General features: G+C 52.9%; 2 protein-coding genes and 1 long non-coding RNA gene across 7 annotated transcripts in view; 1 reads left to right on the top strand and 2 right to left on the bottom strand.

Moving 5' to 3' along the window:
- LOC117197930 (uncharacterized) lies at positions 1-8,996 on the bottom strand. Its single transcript, XR_007474349.1, has 2 exons — positions 8,809-8,996; positions 1-2,333 (listed from the first exon to the last, which is right to left on the bottom strand). It is a non-coding gene; the product is annotated as an uncharacterized LOC117197930 (long non-coding RNA).
- TMEM150B (transmembrane protein 150B) lies at positions 6,718-14,538 on the top strand. Of its 3 annotated transcripts, none has more exons than XM_004283297.4 (7): positions 6,719-7,070; positions 7,823-7,898; positions 8,325-8,384; positions 8,481-8,548; positions 8,744-8,871; positions 11,273-11,456; positions 13,921-14,538. In XM_004283297.4, the coding sequence occupies exons 2-7, from the start codon at positions 7,831-7,833 to the stop codon at positions 14,118-14,120; spliced, it is 708 nt and encodes a 235-aa protein (XP_004283345.1). In that variant the 5' UTR covers positions 6,719-7,070; positions 7,823-7,830; the 3' UTR covers positions 14,121-14,538. The 3 variants fall into 3 exon arrangements, with proteins under 3 accessions (XP_049559490.1, XP_004283345.1, XP_012393478.1); XM_012538024.3 differs by having other exon boundaries at positions 6,725-6,827; XM_049703533.1 differs by lacking the exons at positions 11,273-11,456; positions 13,921-14,538 and adding an exon at positions 10,627-11,266 and having other exon boundaries at positions 6,718-7,070.
- The window catches only part of BRSK1 (BR serine/threonine kinase 1), a 24,206-nt gene continuing 20,501 nt past the window's right edge, over positions 14,241-17,945 (bottom strand). For 2 of the 3 annotated variants that reach the window (XM_004283296.3, XM_049703387.1), the window contains 2 exons: positions 16,324-16,413; positions 14,241-14,900 (listed from right to left, as the gene is read on the bottom strand). In XM_004283296.3, coding sequence (XP_004283344.1) covers positions 14,743-14,900; positions 16,324-16,413 — 248 coding nt within the window. In that variant the 3' untranslated portion in view covers positions 14,241-14,742. Of the gene's footprint in view, positions 14,901-15,846; positions 15,918-16,323; positions 16,414-17,945 lie in introns of all 3 variants that reach the window. The other variant, XM_049703386.1, reaches the window with a different exon arrangement.

Raw genomic sequence — 17,945 nt, 5'->3', positions numbered from 1 at the left:
CACTGGAAAGAACCAGATTTTATTTTATTTTATTTTTTTTATTGGAGTATAATTGATTTACAATGTTGTGTTAGTTTCAGGTGTACAGCAAAGTGATTCAGTTTCACATATATAATCTTTTTCAGATTATTTTCCATTTTAGGTTATTATAAAATATTGAGTATAGTCCCCTGTGCTATACAGTAAGGTCCTTGTTTGTTATCGATTTTATAAACAGTAGTGTGTATATGTAACCAAAAGTTTGGTTTCTATTTCTGTGGGCCTATTTCTGTTGTATAAATAAGTTCATTTGTATCATTTTTTTTCGATTCCACATATAAGCGATATCATATGATATTTGTCTTTCTCTGGCTTACGTAGTATGATATTCTCTAAGTCCATCCATCCATGTTGCTGCAAATGGCTTTAGTTCATTCTTTTTTATGGCTGAGTAATATTCCATTGTGTATATGCACCACATCTTCTTTATCCACTCATCTGTTGATGAACATCTTGGTTGCTTCCATGTCTTGGCTATTGTAAATAGTGCTGCTATGAACATTGGGATGCATGTATCTTTTCAAATTTAATTTTCTCCAGATATATAGCCAGGAGTGGGATTGCAGGATCATATGATAGTTCTATTTTTAGTTTTTGAAGGAACCTCCATACTGTTCTCCATAGTGGCTGCACGAACTTACATTCCCACCAACTGTGTAGGAGGAAGAACCAGATTTTAGAACCAGACAAACCTTAGCTCTGACCCCAGCTGCCCACAGTGACGTTGGGAAGTATGGCAGCCAAAATGGAATCCCTTCAATAAAGAACTTACTCAACTGTGAGGACTGCATTTGGCTGACAGCTCCCAGCTGCAGTACCTGCAACTGTTATTTTTTTTGGATCGAGATTCTTTTTGGGCAGCCCCCAACCAATGACTTAGCATAGGGGTGGGGGCCGTGCTGGGGCCTGACCACTTCCACCCAATGTGGGACTCATCTAATGGCAATCTGTTTGTTTGTTTTTTTTCTTTAAATTGAGATAAAATTCAAGTAACACAGAATTCGTCACTTTAACCATTTTAAGGTGTATAATTCAGTGGCATTTGGTACCGCTGCACTCTTGTGCCACCATCACCCCTATCCAGTTCCAAAACATTTTCACCATCCAGAAAGGAAGTGATTAAGCAATCACTCCCCACCCGTCTGGCAACCACCAACCTACTTTCTGTTCCTATGGATTTGTCCGCCGTGCATCTTTGCTCTGCATCTCCCCGTTGGGCTGAGCTCTCTGAGTTGCATGGTCTCAAGCTCTTCCTAAATATACCTTCCTTCCCCCCTTTCCTTTTACAGGTGGCAGACCGACTCCCCCGCCTACTCCTCTTCTCCCTCCCCTCTACCTTTCACTGGTGTCCCCCCAATAAATCTCTTGCATTGCTAACGCCACAGCAGCATTTGCCTTCTGGAGGACCCAGGGACACAGCAAGCCTCTTGCTCTGAGCTCGAGCTCCCTACCCTACAGAGCTGCACAACTTCTCAGGGTTGCAGGAGGCTCTGCAGAAGTTCTTTTTTTTTAAAAAAATAAATTTATTTATTTATTTGTATCTTTATCTTATACATTTATTTATATTTATTTATTTCCGGCTGCTTTGCATCTTTGCTGCGGCGCACGGGCTTTCTCTAGTTGCAGCGAGCAGGGGCTACGCTTCGACGTGGTGCACGGGCTTCTCATTGCAGTGGCTTCTCTTGTTGCCGAGCATGGGCTCTAGGTGCGTGGGCTTCAGTAGTTGTGGCTCGCGGGCTCAGTAGTTGTGGTGCACGGGCTTAGTGGCTCCACGGCATGTGGGATCTTCCCACACCAGGGATCAAACCCCTGTCCCCTGCATTGGCAGGTGGATTCTTAACCACTGTGCCACCAGGGAAGTCCCGCTCTGCAGAAGTTCTGAACACAACCTGGAGGACCCCACAACGTGAATACCTACCTTTATGCAGCATTCACTATGTGCCAGTGAATACCTACCTTTATGCAGCATTCACTATGTGCCAGTGAACACTAAGGCACTGTTTTAAGTCCTTGCGTGGACTCACTCCTGAACCCCATGACACAGGCACCATCATGCCTGTGTCATGGGCAGCTTTTACAGCTGAGAAAACAGAGATCCCTAGAGGCCTTCATCCCCTACCCGGGCAGGTTCCCTTTTCTGGGGAAAACGATTCCCACCACCAAGCAGAAGCAGTTTCCTAAGAGTGAAACTGCAATATCATCTCACCCAGAGGAAGACCATGGCCTCTTCCCCTCAGCTGAGCCAGGAGAGCAGCCTGTTTCTGGAAGGATCCAGAAGATTCCAGGCCCCCAGCCTGCAAGTGGACAGTGGGAGGAGCCTGATTCCCAAATTGAAAGTAGCTCATCAGGCTGGAGTCCCCCTTCCCCCAGTCCTCTCAGGGATGTCCTGAGGATATCAAACAGCCACCAGAGGGACACCAGTAAGCCTAGCCTTTGCACCAATGCAGGAAGGTGGGTACCAAGGCCCAGGGCAGGGCAGGGGGAAGTCTTGCCTCGGGGCACCTGGGAGTTGGCATCTTTACTTCCTTTTGAAAGAGGAGCAGGAATCAGACAGGCATAAGCACAGCTGGGGCAAGGTGGGGGACACACTTTCCCTGGCAGAGTGAGCAGCAGGTAGCACCCAGCCCTCCCTCCCCTGGGCTCCTTCAGGGCTCTAGGGCACACATCCCCTGTACACACGGACCCCCTTCGAGGACAGCGGCTGGGTCAGAGCAGTCCTGGGAACCCAGGTACCTCAGGGAAATGTTGACTGAATGAAGGAAGGAAGGATTCGGGAGGAAGATGCTGAGCCATGGCTGAGACAGGGGTCTCTAAGAAACGGAAGGAGGGCACTGGTGGGGTTGGGGGAGAGGGGTGAGAACTTGCTAGAGCTCCACTCCACCAGGGCAGTTTTCGTCTGCTTGCTCACGGCTGTATCTCCAGCGTCTAGAACAGTGCCTGGCACACAGTGGGTTCTCAGTCAATATCCGCTAAATGGCAAACAAAACAAAACAAAATTCCAGGAACTCTGGTTCCCCCTCCTGCCACTGGCAGCTAAACTAAGGAAGCGTCCTGCATTGAGCTATAGCCACGTGCCAGGCACCCATCAAAGGCGGACCACGCGTTCTGTTTTCACTCGATTCTGAGCATGAACACTCAGATAAAGGCAACAGGAACAGCAGCTACCTCTTGGAAACACACAGGTGTCAGGGAATTTTCTGACGGTCCAGTGATTAGGACTCTGTGCTCTCACTGCCGAGGGCCCGGGTTCAATCCTCGGTTAGGGAGCTAAGATCCCACAAGCCGCACGGCGCGGCCAAAAAAAAAGAAACGCACACGTGTCAGACATGCTCTGAGCGCTTTAGGCGGGTTGGCTCCGCAATTCCATACTGCAGCTCCCTGCTAGTTATTCTTATCTCCATTTCACAGATGAGGAAGCCCTTGGGGCAGGTCACACCGCCAGCAAGAGGCAGAGGCGGAGACCCAAACCCAGGCAGTCAGACTCCCAAATGGTACGATGTGCCCCATTTTACAGACTGAGGAAACTGAGACACCCCCCCACCCACCCAAGGGCCCTGTGGGAGCAGAATAACACCCCCGCCCAAGATATCTATATTTTCATCTCCAGGACATGTGTTGGCGGTAGTTACATGGTGAAAGGGACTTTGCAGATTAAATTAAGGGTCTTGAGATGGGGAGATTCTCCTGGATTATGTGGGTGAGCCCAACGTAATCGCAGCACTCTTACAAACGAAGGAGGGGTCACTATCAGAATCAGAGAAGCAGAGAAGGGGGTGTGATGACAGAAGCACCTCCCACCATGCAAAGGGAGGTAGAGGCCATGAGCCAAGGGATGCAGGCACCCCTAGAAGCTGGAAAAGACGAGGAGGAAATGGATTCTCCCACGGAGCCTCCAGAAGGACCGCAGCCCTGCCCACACCTTGATTTCAGCACATAAGACCCATTTTGGACTTCTAACCGCCAGAAACAGAAGCTAATAAATTTGTGTTGTCTTAAACCACTAAGTCTGTAGTACTTTGTTACAGCAGCTGTAGGACACTCTACCGGCACCCAGCTCTTAAATGGCAGAGGCGGGATTCGAACTCAAGTCTTGCCAAGTTGAAAGCTCTGGATCTTCTCGGGTATCACTTAGATGTGTGAAGTTTAGAATTATTCCAGATGCTTTTTCCTCAGGATCGCTGGGCTCTGTGTGTCTCTGTGTGTCTGTGTGTGTGTGTCTGTGTGTGTGTGTGTGCGCGCGCGCGTTGGGGTGGGGTGGGGAGCATGTAGGAGTGAGTCAAGAAACCAGGAATTTGGGAATTCCCTGGTGGTCCAGTGGTTAGGACTCTGAGCTTCCACTACCAAGGGCACGGGTTCGATCCCTGGTCAGGGAACTAAGACCCTACAAGCATGTAGCCAAAAAAAGAAAAGAAGAAGAAAGAAAGAAAGAAAACGAAACCAGGAATTCTACTTTCATGAGGATTAGAGAATCTGGTCCATAATTACGGCAATGACACCTTAAGGCTGCCATGAGAATTAGTGAGTTAACCCATATGGAGCACATAGGGCAGTGCCTGACATGTAAGATGGGGTAACAGTTACTATCATTATATCTTTTTCATGTCTACACACCACCAGCATCAGCTCCTCTCAGTCCTCTCTGCTCAAGAACCTTCCATGGCTCCCCAGTACCCTCAGGATAACATCCAAGACCTTTATGGCAGTTGAGAGCTTTGGGTCCCGGCTCCTTTCTCCTAGTGGACCCCACAGTCTGTAACCCAGCAGACTGCCTACTAAGGAATGTCGCTCTCCACTTGGCTCTACAAGGATTGAGTCATTAGTCACTGGAGTTACTCACTTTCGACACACCCTGAAGGGTGTTCAAGGCAGGGATCTGGAATGAGGCACTCTGTGCTCTGGGAAAGCTGGCAGAACAGGCCTTCAGAGAGTTAGATATTTTCAGGAGAAGATTTTATGAACCCAATTTCTTGCATCTTCTCGTACTTAGAAAAGCACTAAAGTCATTAACTAAGGTATCTGTTCCTCGTGAGTAGCAGCAACTTTCTACAGAGACGTGTGCTTGACGGCATGTACGCCTTCCCCAAAATCACATAGATGCTGATATCGGAGCAGTTCCTCAGAGCTCTCTGAGAGGCTGTTTGGTGGGCCACAGTCCTCAGTATGTCCCCAAATAAAACTGAAACTCACAGCTCTCAGGTTGTGCATTTCTATTTTAGTCGACAAAACAAAGGCACTCAACCCTCAGGTGCCTGGTTTCAGGGACCGTCTGGACTCTGCTGAGAAGGCACTCAGCCCTCAGGTGCCTGGTTTCAGGAACCGTCTGGACTCTGCTGAGAAGGCCTTGCTGCAGCCTGCATGTATCCTCTAAGTGTGGCTCATCAGACTTTCCTAAACATCCCCCGCAACCAAACGCACACTGGCCACCATTGCTACTTAGCCACTTCCTCTTCTGGGGCCCCCCATGCACTGTGCTACCTTCACTGGAACATCTTGTTTTCTCATTATGGATCCGTGTGTGTCTGCCCGCCAGGCTGGGAACCCACTGAAGGCAGAGATCTTATTCCTGATTGATCGCTGGGCCTCCTCCTTCAAGAAATATTCATAGTGTCTGTCTGTCTGTTTCTCTGCTTTTTTTTTTTTTAACTCACAAGGAACCTGAGAGCTGAAGGTCCTAGTTGCTGGGGCACTGGAAATCCTGCAGCACAGAGGAGGAGAAAAGTGGGTCTCAGACCCTTGAGCCCCCAGATAGCTGGCATTGATGGAATATTATTTAGTCATGAAAAGGCAGGAAGCACTGCCTACTACAACACGGATGAACCTCAAAAACATCATGCTCAGTGAGAGAAGCCAGACATGAAAAGGCACATATTGTATGATTCCATTGATATGAAATGTCCAGAATAGGAAAATCTATATATGGAGAAAGCAGTTTGGTTGTGGCCAGGGGCTGGGGGAGGAGGGAATTGGGAGTGCCTGCTTAATAGGTACGAGGTTTCCTTCTGGGGTGATGAAAAAGCTCTGGAACTTAGATAGAGGTGGTGGTTGCACAACATTGTGAATATGTTAAATGCCCCTGAATTGTATAATTTTAAATGGTTAGGGACTTCCCTGGTGGTCCAGTGGTTAGGACTCGCGCTCTCACTGCAGGGGCCCGGGGTTCACTCCCCTGGTTGGGGAACTAGGATCCCACAAGCCACGTGGCACAGCAAAAAATAAATAAAATAAAATAAAATAATAAAATTAAATGGTTAATCTTATGTTATGTGAATTTTACTTCAATTACAAAAAAAGAGGGGGATTCCCTGGTGGCGCAGTGGTTAAGAATCCGCCTGCCAATGCAGGGGACACGGGTTCGAGCCCTGGTCCGGGAAGATCCCACATGCTGCGGAGCAACTAAGCCCGTGCACCACAACTACTGAGCCTGAGCTCTAGAGCCCGCAAGCCACAACTACTGAAGCCCGCACGCCTAGAGCCCGTGCTCCGCAATGAAGGGTAGCCCCTGCTCACTGCAACTAGAGAAAGCCCGCACACAGCAACGTGGACCCAATGCAGCCAAATAAATAAATAGATAGATAGATAAATAAATAAATTTATTAAAAAAAAAGAGGTGGGGAGCTGAGGGAGGAGGGGCTGGAACTTCCGGGTCTGAGGGAGGAGGGGCTGGGGCCTGGACTCCTGGGTCCTGGGGCAGCAGGAGGGGGCCTAGGACACAAACACCTGAGTACCAAGAGGGGAGGAAGCCAGGAAGTTGAGGCTTGTTCTGCCGGAGAGAGAAGAAAACGGTCCAGGTAGAGGAAGCAGTCGCTTTCTGGGAGGGAGGTTTCTCCGATGGAGATGTCATCACTAAGATCGCCCTTCCCACTCAGGCCCGGCCTGTGGGGAACTCCAGCTTGATAGAGAGGAAGAGAGAGGGGAAAGCCAGTGGGGGGAGGAGGAAGGGTCACCAGGGTCCCACACCCGACTGCCTCAGGACAGAAACTACACTCAGAAGGGCAGGCACCTGCAGGTCTGGATTCTCCGTCCCCAAGGAGGTAACAGCTGGGAGGATGGACCTCAGGGACTAGAAACAATTGCATGAGTTCTGGAAGGGACTGGAGGCCTGGACTTCTGGGTCCCCAAGGGAGGAAGGGTGGAGAGAGCTAGAGGCTCAGATTTCTGGGTCTTGAGGAGGACGAGGGCTGGGAGTTTGAACATTGAAGCTATAAAGTGGGAGGAAGGAAGCTAGGGGTCCCTGGAAGCTAAGGTGCTGCCTGCTCGGTTCTGAGACCGGAAGTGGCAGTTTGGGGTTGAGGTCCTGAAGAGTGTGGAGGTCATATTCTTGGCCTGACAGTGTCTTTGGCTCTGCTGGAACGCCGACAGTCCCACCCCACAACCCAGCCATGTTCCCCAAACCTCTCACGCAGCGCCAGTCCCAGGGTGGAGAGAGGCAGAGGGAGCCCGGACAGGAGAGCATCGGGGGGAGTCCAGAAGCTGGAAGTGCAGGGAGGGGCTGGGAGAGTCTCAGAATCTGGGTGGGAGCAGGACAGCTAAGAGAAACTAGGAGATCAGGACAAAGGACTACGCAAAAGGTAGGGAATGTTTCCCAAGCAGACAGCTGGCTCATTAGAGCGGACCTTTGCCCATTACTTATGCCTGGGAGCCAATGGAGGCCTCAGGGGCGGTGGCCACAATATGACACACCTGTACCCTTAGGGCTGGTTGCTCACCCGAGAGAGACAGAGATATAAAGTCTCGAGACAGAGATAAAGTCGTGACCTCAGTCCCTGCCCCTCTCTCCCTGCAGACCCCAGCATGTGGGGATACCTGTCCCTGCTGCCTGCCTTCCTGGCATTCTGGGCTACTGCTGGCATCTGGACCGTGTGAGTGTTAGAGGCAGGTTGGACCCCTGGGTCTGAGGGAGGAGGGGCTGGGGGCCTGGACTCCTGGGTCTGAGGCGGGAGGGGCTGGGGGCCCAGACCCCTGGGTCTGAGGGGGGAGGGGCTGGGGCCCTGGGCCCCTGGGTCTGAGGGGGGAGGGGCTGGGGGCCCGGACCCCTGGGTCTGAGGGGGGAGGGGCTGGGGCCCTGGGCCCCTGGGTCTGAGGGGGGAGGGGCTGGGGGCCCGGACCCCTGGGTCTGAGGGGGGAGGGGCTGGGGGCCCGGACCCCTGGGTCTGAGGGGGGAGGGGCTGGGGCCCTGGGCCCCTGGGTCTGAGGGAGGGGGAGCTAGAAGTCCGGTTTCTGCGCGTAACAGAAAGAAAAGTTTCGTCGAACTCCCTGTACTCTCTTTGATGTCTCCTCGACTTCAGTTTTTCGCTTGCTGTGGCCAACAAGGCTGTGAACCTCACTGAAGGCTTCCCCTATATCAGGTAGTTATGGTGCTTGGGGTTGGGGGGGGTCTGGAGGGAGGAAAGAAGGGGGTCCTGGTTCTGAGGAGCTACAGGATGACCCTTTATCTCCCCCAGTCGATGTGGAAATAGCCCCCCTCAGAGCTGCATCTTCAGCCAGGTGCTCAACTTGGGAGCTGCTTTGGGTAAATACTCCCGCGCACACTTCGTTCGGTGCTAGCCCCACCCAGCCAAGAGGGCCCCGGCACCCAGCCTCCTCCTCCCCCAAATCCAGGAGCTGGGCACTCACTCCAGGACCCACAGTCTCTTCCACCCCACCCCCCACCGCCTACCCAGGAGTCTGGGACTCGGGCCTCCCGCCCACTTCCCTCTCCTCCCAGCCGCCTGGACCTGCATTCTCCGTTACCACCAGCTTCGGGACTGGGGGGTCGGAAAGTGGCCTAACCAGCTGATCCTGTGGACGGGGCTCCTCTGCACCTTGGGCACCTCCATAGTGGGCAATTTTCAGGTGAGACGCAGCAGGCCAGCCCAGGTTCTTGCCCGCCCGAGTCTGAGACTACAACTCCCAGCATCTCTGGGACGCTGGCTTCTGGTTTGGGGGGCTGGTCCCCGCACGGGCTCCTGGGACTTGTATTTCTCTTGTGGCTCTCGGGCCGTGGAGGGAGGGCGTTCTGGTCTCTAGATAGAGGCCTCGCGGGAGGCTCTTTGTAATCATTCCGTTAACCCCTAGGAGTTTGGGGTAATTCACTGCCATAGCCCCATTTAATAATAAAATTTCTCAGTTCATGGGCTTCCCTGGTGGCGCAGTGGTTGAGAGTCCGCCTGCCGATACAGGGGACACGGGTTCGTGCCCCGGTCCGGCAAGATCCCACGTGCCGCAGAGCGGCTGGGCCCGTGAGCCATGGCAGCTGAGCCTGCGCGTCGGGAGCCTGTGCTCCGCAACGGGAGAGGCCACAACAGTGAGAGGCCCGCGTACCGCAAAAAAAAAAAAAAAAAACTTTCTCAGTTCACTCCCCCTCCCGCCCCCCACCCCGCACCGCGCAGCTTGGCTGGATCCTATTTCCCCAACTAGGGATCGAACCGGGGCCCTGGGGAGTGAAAGCGTGGAGTCCTAATTACTGGACCGCGGGGGAATTCCCCACTTATTCTTAATGTTTGCCATATCGATGGAGTATTCTCTCTGTAGAAGGCACTAGCTTTATACGTTGTGCAGGGTTATTTTAACCCATCTCCACAAGAACTCCAGGGAGGTCCTTCTTGGTCAAATCCCACGGAGATATTTCTTTATCAGCCGGTTCCTGGTGGTCAGAGATGAACCCAGATTCGTAGACTCTAGAAGCCCACATTCTTAGCCACAAAGCTCAGTAGATATTTGTAGAATAAATAAATGGATTAGTAATAGGAGAAATCTTATTGATTTATTTTATCATTTTATTTTTTATCTATTTGTTTTTCAGTATGATGTCTGATTCCAAACCTCTCCCGCCAAAAGGCCGTGGAAGCCGCAGGGTGTTTAGACAAGAGGCTGCCTCCAACTTAACAAAAATTCCCCATGACATTTGCATAGCAAATCATTCACTTATCATGTATTCCTGTGTTCATTAACCTTTTTTCTTTAATTTTTTCCTTTAATTATTATATCCCCCCCGCAGAAGCTTTTTTTTTTTTTTTTTTTTTGCTGCTCCCTGCCTCATGTGGGATCTTAGTTCCGGATCAGGGATCCAACCCGAGCACCCTGCGGTGGAAGCCTGGAGTCCTCACCAATGGACTGCCAGGGAAGTCCCCAGAAGACTTTTTTAGACATTTTCTCCTAATCATCCTTTCCCTCCATGAAGATTTTATTTTTTCCCTAACATTTATTTATTTGGTTGCGTGGGGTCTTAGTTGCAGCAGGGAGACTGCTTAGTTGCAGCACGCGGGCTCCTTAGTTGTGGGCTGTGGCCTCCTTAGTCGTGGCTTGCCGGCTCCTTAGCTGTGGCATGCAAACTCTTTGTGGCGGCATGCATGTGGGATCTAGTTCCCTGACCAGGAACTGAACCCAGGCCCTTTGCATTGGGAGCGCAGAGTCTTATCCACTGCGCCACCAGGGAAGGTCCCCCCACCCCACCCCACCCCCGCCATGGAGTTTTTAATATGAAAACATTTTAATATAATACATACTATATCTGTAAGCCAGAAACCATTGTAACATTTAATATTTTTTCACCCTCCAAGAACCAATTTTTACCCCCTTGGTGGCAACAATCTGCTCTCTTCCACCCAGGTTGAGAATGAAGGATTTATTCCACTAATATTTTATGAGGCTTGGGCTTCCCTGGTGGCGCAGTGGTTAAGAATCTGCCTGCCAATGCAGGGGACACAGGTTCAAGCCCTGGTCCAGGAAGATCCCACATGTAGCGGAGCAACTAAGCCCATGCGCCACAACCCACGCCTGCGCTCTAGAGCCCGTGAGCCAAAACTACTGAGCCTGCGTGCCACAACTACTGAAGCCCGCGTGCCTAGAGCCTGCGCTCCACAACAAGAGAAGCCACCGCAATGAGAAGCCCACGTGCCACATGAAGAGTAGCCCCTGCTCACTGCAACTAGAGAAAGCCCGTGCGCAGCAACGAAACCCAATGCAGCCAAAAATAGATAAATAAAATAATTTAAAAAATTTTTTTTACCAGGCTCTACTATGTGCCAGGCCTTGCTTTAGGGATGGAGGCCCCAGCAGTGAACAGCAGGTTTAAATAAATGCCTGGCCTCATGGAGCTGTCAATAGCCAATGCACCTAATCAATCAGCCATTCGCCGGGTATGGCAGCTTTCAAGCACAGTCCGTGGAGTTGGTCCTGGTGCCTCCCCGCACGGCATCGTGGCCCTCTCCCTCCCACAGGTCTGCCCCTCAACTCTGCTCCCTTCCTCTCCCAGGAAAAGAACCAGCGGGCCACGCACCTAATGGGGGCCTTCCTCGCCTTCTTTGTGGGAATATTCTACTTCTGGCTGCAGCTCCTTGTCTTCTGGAGGGTGAAGAGCCTGCCCCAGCCCGGGGCTCCCTGGATCGGGCCACTCCGTCTGCTCCTCTGCAGCATTTGCACCATCCTCACGGTGGCCAGTATCCTTCCTGGGGCCGGGGACAGGTGTTGGGGGTACGTCTTCATTGGGGTGGGTCTGCTGTGTGCTATGGAGGGTGCCCCTTCCTTTCTCAGCCTCGGTCTCCGTGCAGGATTATAGTGGTGTTGTCACCGAGTCCCGGCTCTGGGGTCACGCTGCCTCCACATGCTAGTTGGGGGAGGAGGGGGAACTCTTCTGGTTTCTTAACTTCTCAGTGCCTCAGTTTCCTCATCTATCAAATGTGGATAATAATAAGGAATGTGAGGAATGCAGGAGATGACACATGTGAGGTGCTTAGAATGGTGCTTGGCACATAGTGAGTAACCAATACATGTTGGGAGATCGATAAACCGATGACAGCAGTCCGTCTGGGGTACCGCTCTGTGCTGGGCATCGTGCTGGCTAAGACCGGAAACGGAGGTTCAGATGGCCAAGAACCGTCAGGAAGTTCAATGGCAGAGCTGGTGGTAGGCTGGAGGTGGCTGGTACAGGGTCTCCTGAGCTGTCTGTGTGTATCTCTTCCCAGCTCCATGTGCAGTGATGTCACTTTAGTAATAGCTTGAAACGGCCAAGAAACTGACAAATGCTACAAATCAGAGCCAGTTGTTACACATTTACCAGCATGCCTGTGGGTGGAGCCTTGATTCCAGCCCAATTCTGAGTCACCCCAGAACCCACGAGCTCAGCACACCTCCGGGTGAGCCAAACCACTCTCTGAGCCTCAGATTCCCTATCTGTAGAATGGAGTTGCTTTTATCCGAATAATGAGGATTACTGAGAAGCAGAGTGTTCTGAGAGAGAGGAGGGGCTGCATGCTAAGCCTTGGGGACTGTGGCCCCATGTGGGGATGATGGAAGGGGAGGCCAGAGGTCCTTGGCATCCAGAAGAGGCTGGAGGGAACCCAGCTGAGACCCTGGGCCGGCTGCATTCAGAGGATCCCTTTGGAAAATTGGATCCATTTTCCCAGCAAAATGGAGGTGGCGATCTCGTTTCCCAGAGCAGCAAATTGAATCCAGTGAAATGGATAGGAAGGGCTGGCTCCCGAGCTCAGCCTTCTGCAGCTGCAGAACCAGCATCCATCCTGTGCAGCAGCAGGTGCAGTTAACGATGAGGTCTAGGCGGCCCCTTTCAAAATCCTGCCTGTGCTGATCAGTTTGGCCACAGGGTTCTCATTCTGTGGGGCTCTGATATCCCTTGGATGCGGAAAGTGGGGGACAGGACCATAAAATGGTCAGCTGAGTGTCGTAAGGGCTGGAAGGCTGCAAAGAGAGGTCTGAGACCTGGCATTTGAGCTGGTCTTGCAGAACCAGCTGCTTTTGGCCTGGGTTGGGGGAGGGAGGGAGGGACACCGCGGGTACATGCGGAGGGTGGGAAAACCAGCCCAGGGGAGGAGATGAGGCTGCTGGCAGGGCCAGAGATGAGCATCTCCAGCGCTAAAGTGAGGGATTACAGGCTTGTGCTTCTGTACAAGTGCAATAGGGAGCCACAGAAAGCTTGTGAGTGGGGGAGTTACAAAGTCAGTTCTGGGGTAAGCACTTCTTTGTTCTAGGATTGGTGGGGCTTGGGGATGGTGTTGGCCTTATTCACTGTCTAGAAATCCTTGAACGAATGAAATGATGTCTAATCTGATCTAGGGGGGATGAGGAGTGCTCCAGTGAGGGGGGTGCTCCCAGAAAACGAGAGGCCTCTCTGCAAGGTGGGAGCTCAGAGTATGTGTTGACCAGTGGTTACAGAAGAGTTTTAAAGAGCTGGGACTGTGGAGCCAGAGGAGGGACAGGGCCAACCAGTAGAGATGCCAGGCCAGAAAGAGAGGACAAGACTTGGGGTGTCCAGCTGGCCATGGGGATGAGGGGGGAGGGGACGAAGGCGATTCCCATGGGTCTGCTAGGGGACAGGAGTGGACGGTGTGGTTATGGAGGTCAGGGCACCCAGAAAGAGGAAGAGCTTTTAGGGAGAAAGGGGGATTCTGTCTGGGAGTGAGTAGGAAGGGCCTGTGGGCCCTGGGTCGGGGGAGAAAGTTGCAAGCACAGCCTGAGGCTGGCGGGTGGGGTGGAGGCATCTTTAGGAAGCCCTGCATTTTTGGAGGTAGAAGCAATGGCGGCCAGTTGGCCCTGGCAAGTGGGGAGATGGCAGAGCCTTCATGGGGTCAGGGAAGGCCGACAGGAAGATAGGAGCCTTGTTCTGGGATATTGGGAATGCAGTGCAAACCGGAGAAACATGCAAGGGCAAACATTTAGAAAACAGCTTGAGACAGAGGCGGGAACTGGAGGGCATCCATTTGAGAGTGTCTGGGCGTTGCCAAGGAGGGTGTCCGGCCAGAGGGGCCATTCCAGCCAGGGCAGGGCGGACATGTCACGAGAGGGTACCCAGAGATGGATGGTCTCAGCCTGCCCAAGGTCACTCAGCAACCTAGCCGGGCTTGCGGATCCTCCCCGTGGCGCTGTGCCCTTGACCCTGGTGTACAGTGGTCGTCCTCCACACCTGGTCACTGCGCTCAGCCTCTGCCGCCTGTGAATGGGTCGTCGCCATGCTGCTGTTCGTCCTCTTTGGCCTCTTTGCGGTGGACTTCTCCAGCCTGGACGGCTGCACCCTGTGTCTCCAGCCGGGCCCTGGCAGCCTGAGCCCCCCGCCGGCCTCCCCCATCTCCCTGAAGGTCCAGCACTGAACACCAGGTCAGCGTAGCATCTTCGCACCTCCTGTCCCTGCCATCTGGTTCCGCCCCTGCAACCAAGGCCACCCAGGAAGCGAGAGGCCAAGGCCAGCCAGCCATCCCTGATCAAGGATATTTATTATTATTATTATTAATTTTTTTTTTTTTTTTGCCGCTGGCGGAATCAGAGACACGGACGCAGGCAGGATCACGCGAAATCAGAATTCCTTCCAGAGAGCAAATCCGTACAGAAGGTCGTGGGGAAGGGAGAAGACCAGGGGAGGGGGGCCCAGGAAGGGGGAGTTGGGGACACAAGGACAGATGGCCCTGTCCGTCCGGATCTGCTAAGCCACCCCAACCAGACCCCATCCCTCCCCCACCCCACCCCACAGAGAGATTGATCAATAAATAAAATAATAAATTAATCAATAAATAAAATAGAAACAGCTCCCCCCCAGTCCCCCCAGAACCACCCCCGTTGGGCACGGCCCCCTGAGCCCTATCCCTGCAGGGCAAGGCCGGGTTTGTTGTGTCTCCCCCCTCCCTACGTACTCCTTGGGCCCTATTTACAGATTCACAGTTGGGGGGCAGGGAAGGGGGGTGGAGGGGGCGCCCCTCCTTTCCCGGCCCCCTGGGGTCAGGGTAGGGGGGTCCCGTTGGTGGCCAGGAGCTTCTTGTCCTTAGGGGGGCCTCGGCGGGGAGAGCTGGTCAGCTCTGGGTCTGGGCGGCCGGGCGGGGGCTGCAGGCTTCGGGGCGGGGTCCCGGCAGGCCGGGTCTGGGCGCCATTCTTCTCGTCTGTGGGGGAGGAAGCGATCTGGCTTCAGGAACCCCAGGGGTACCGAGCCCAGGGATGTGCTCCAGCAGGGGAGGGGGCTGCCAGGGGTCACACACGCCAGCAACTAGGCCTGGCTTCCCTAGACCAACAAGGCACGTGTCCCAGGCACCCCCAAACCTAAGGCTTTGGAAGCCAGGCCATGCCCCAGTGAGACCTGGCTGGCCCAGCTCAGGAGACATCCTCAGAGATTCTGGTTACAGCACCGTCTGAGTTCCCCGATCATGGCCAAAGGGCCCCATTACTTTCCACTGGTTGTTAACGGGGCCCAGCGGAGCCCACAGCAGATGGTTTGGGGGTCTCGGGCCCTCCCAGCTGGGCCTGCATGACTGCGGTTATCTTTCTGTGGGGCCTCACTGCCCCAGACTAGGGGACTGCCATGCAGTAGTTTCTTTAGGGCCCAAAATAGTACCTGTAGCAGAGGCCAGCCCCTTAAGAGACACTGATTGCTGGAGGCCTTGTTGCCATAGCAACCAATGGAGCTCCCCCATTGCCCCATTCCCCTTATAAGGCATGTGGCTCGGGCCCTGGGTGTCTGTGGGTCCTACATGAATGCATGCTCTTTTAGGAACTCTGGTTGTCAAGGCCAGCTTTCCTTGGCAACCGGGTCTGGAGAGGTTCAGGGGGCCTTCCTCACTTCTGGTTGCCCTGGGGAACCAGACTAACAGAAGGCAGAGTTTCTCCAGCTCCCTACTACTGAGGCCCTTCCTCCAGGAGCCTTGGTGTTAGCCTGCTTGGCCTGTGCGGGACCTCTGATCTCCAGGACTGTATGATAATAAATTGATGTTTGAACTATGGAGTTTGTTGTTTGTGACCCTGGCCTCGCTGATCCCTGGCTGATAGGGAATTCTGCTCCCGAAGACCGGGGCTGGTGGGTGAAGGGAAGCCCCTTCCCCCTGGAGCACAGACCTCGCCTGCGCCTGGGGGGACGCCCAAGTCCTTGAAAGCCAGGCCCAGCGGGGTCAGAAGAGTCTGAGCATCTGCAGGGAGGATGACCAGCTTGTCCCGGTTTTAGCACTGAAACTCCTGCATCCTGAGCAAACCAGGATGGCCGGCCACCTTCCTCCAGAACACAGTTCAGGAGCCTCTGTTAGCGGAAAGCTCCGCTACCTCCGAGACAGAGACGGGTCATCCCCTTAGGGGTCCCTGGAGGTCCCCTCCCTGGTGAAGCCTTCTCAGGCTCAGGATGGCCTGGTTCCCTCGGAGCTCAGGCCCCAGCCTCTCTGGGAACCTGCTCCCAGCATTGCAGGTAGGACCTAAGGGCGACAGCAGGTGGGCCCTGCTGCCCCACAGCTGAAGCCTCGCCAGCAACACCCCCCCCCCCGCAGCACCTGGCCACCAGGAAGTCTCCCCTCCGCCCCACGGGTGCCCCAAGGTGTCTCCCACCTGCCAGGGCCTGCACGGAGGGCTGGTCATGAGTGCTCAGCAGCTGAGCCTGGATGGTCTCTACAACCCGCTTGAACCGACGGCTGGGACCTGGAAGGGGCAGGGAAACAGACTGATGAAACAAAATCCAGATTTTACAACAAGACGAGAAACTTCAAACACAACCATTTTCTCTGCCGGTTTGGGCCTCCTCCCTCCCCTTTAGTGTGTGCTGTGCACCTGCATTAACCACACCTGCTTAGGAGGTAACCTTCTTAATCTTGTCAGGGGCCACGAAGACCCATGACCCACTACTCGCCTTGTACCTGGATTGTGTAAACTGTCAATAACACGTCATTTAACGTACAGCCCTCTGTCTCAAAAATTTATATAACTGTGGTTTGACCTCTAATGGCGGAACAGTCTCGGAGCTTTCTGAGCGGCCATTCCTGGGTTATAGTCCTCACTTTGGCTTGAATAAAGTTTTCCACTTTTTTCTTAGATTGACCGATTAACTTTTTCGTTGCCTTGCATGGCGTAGCCGGCAGGATATGAGAGACACCCACCAGAGGGCACCTGGAGTCTACCGGAACCAACACTAAGTACCAGCATGGGCCCATTGGGCCCCCCAGCTTCTCGGTACTCCTCAGGTGTTCTCAGGGGTTCTGACGAGTTCTCCTGATAGCTGGATCTTGTTGTTTGAGTGATGATCCTGAAAATTTTATTCGAGCTGTTTTCACTTAAGACTTGGAGTTTTAAGGGGCACTGGTGTATTCCCTAGGCAGGACCTGGGGGTCTGGGCAAGAGGCCCAGGGAAACATAGGTGGCTGGGTTTTTGTTAAATTTGGCTTGAATGGAAAACTTCCCTGGTAGTCCAGTGGTTAAGACTCCTTGGCTTCCACTGCAAGGGGGCGTGGGTTCGATCCCTGGTCGGGGAACTAAGATCCCGCATGGCCCCCGGTGAGGCCAAAAAGTAAAAAATAAAATAAAATAAATAAATTTGGCTTGAATTGAAAAAAAAAAAGTTGCCATACGGTCTGAACAAAACTGTTGCTAGTGGAATGAGAGACTGAATTATTCAGCTCTTAAGAAAAAGGGAGACCCACCATAACCATTAAGTAAATACTGCTCGTGGAGGTGTGAGGGGGGATGGGCAACAGAGGCTGATAACCTAGAACTCCGAGCACCTGTGATGGTTTTAGGCTGTCGCAGGGAGAAACCGAGACAGGTAAAAGAGTCGAAGTAACCCACGGGTAACTCCTTGGGGAGCTAGACTCAGATGCAGTGCACATGCAATCCACCACACTGCCCTCAGAAAGTTGTTTAGATCATATTTCATATCTGAATTAGGCTATTAGACATTAGGCTGAATTAGACATTAATAATGGGAAATTGTGCCTCAAAGGCCAAACAGCTCCCGTTCAGACAGCCACCAATGGGGATACCAGCTGGGCTTATGTATGTTTGCAACTACTTAATTGGAATTAAAGGAAATCTGTCCTGAAATGGCCAAGATAGGCTTCTTTTCGTTTTTTTAAAAAAATATTTATTTATTTATTTGGCTGCACTGGGTGTTAGTTGCGACACGTGGGATCTTTTAGTTGTGGCATGCGGACTCTTAGTTGCGGCATGTGGGATCTAGT

This window comes from Orcinus orca, chromosome 20 (genome assembly GCF_937001465.1).
Source record: "Orcinus orca chromosome 20, mOrcOrc1.1, whole genome shotgun sequence".
NCBI classification, from domain to species: domain Eukaryota; kingdom Metazoa; phylum Chordata; class Mammalia; order Artiodactyla; family Delphinidae; genus Orcinus; species Orcinus orca.
This window is presented reverse-complemented; position numbering and strand designations above follow the sequence as displayed.

Bases quoted from the DNA above. Each gene is read 5' to 3' on its own strand.
- TMEM150B (XM_004283297.4), top strand. From the start codon at position 7,831: ATGTGGGGATACCTGTCCCTGCTGCCTGCCTTCCTGGCATTCTGGGCT. The intron at 7,899-8,324 runs GTGAGTGTTAGA...CCTCGACTTCAG, and splicing joins ACTGCTGGCATCTGGACCGT to TTTTTCGCTTGCTGTGGCCA. The intron at 11,457-13,920 runs GTATCCTTCCTG...CCTGGTGTACAG, and splicing joins CACCATCCTCACGGTGGCCA to TGGTCGTCCTCCACACCTGG.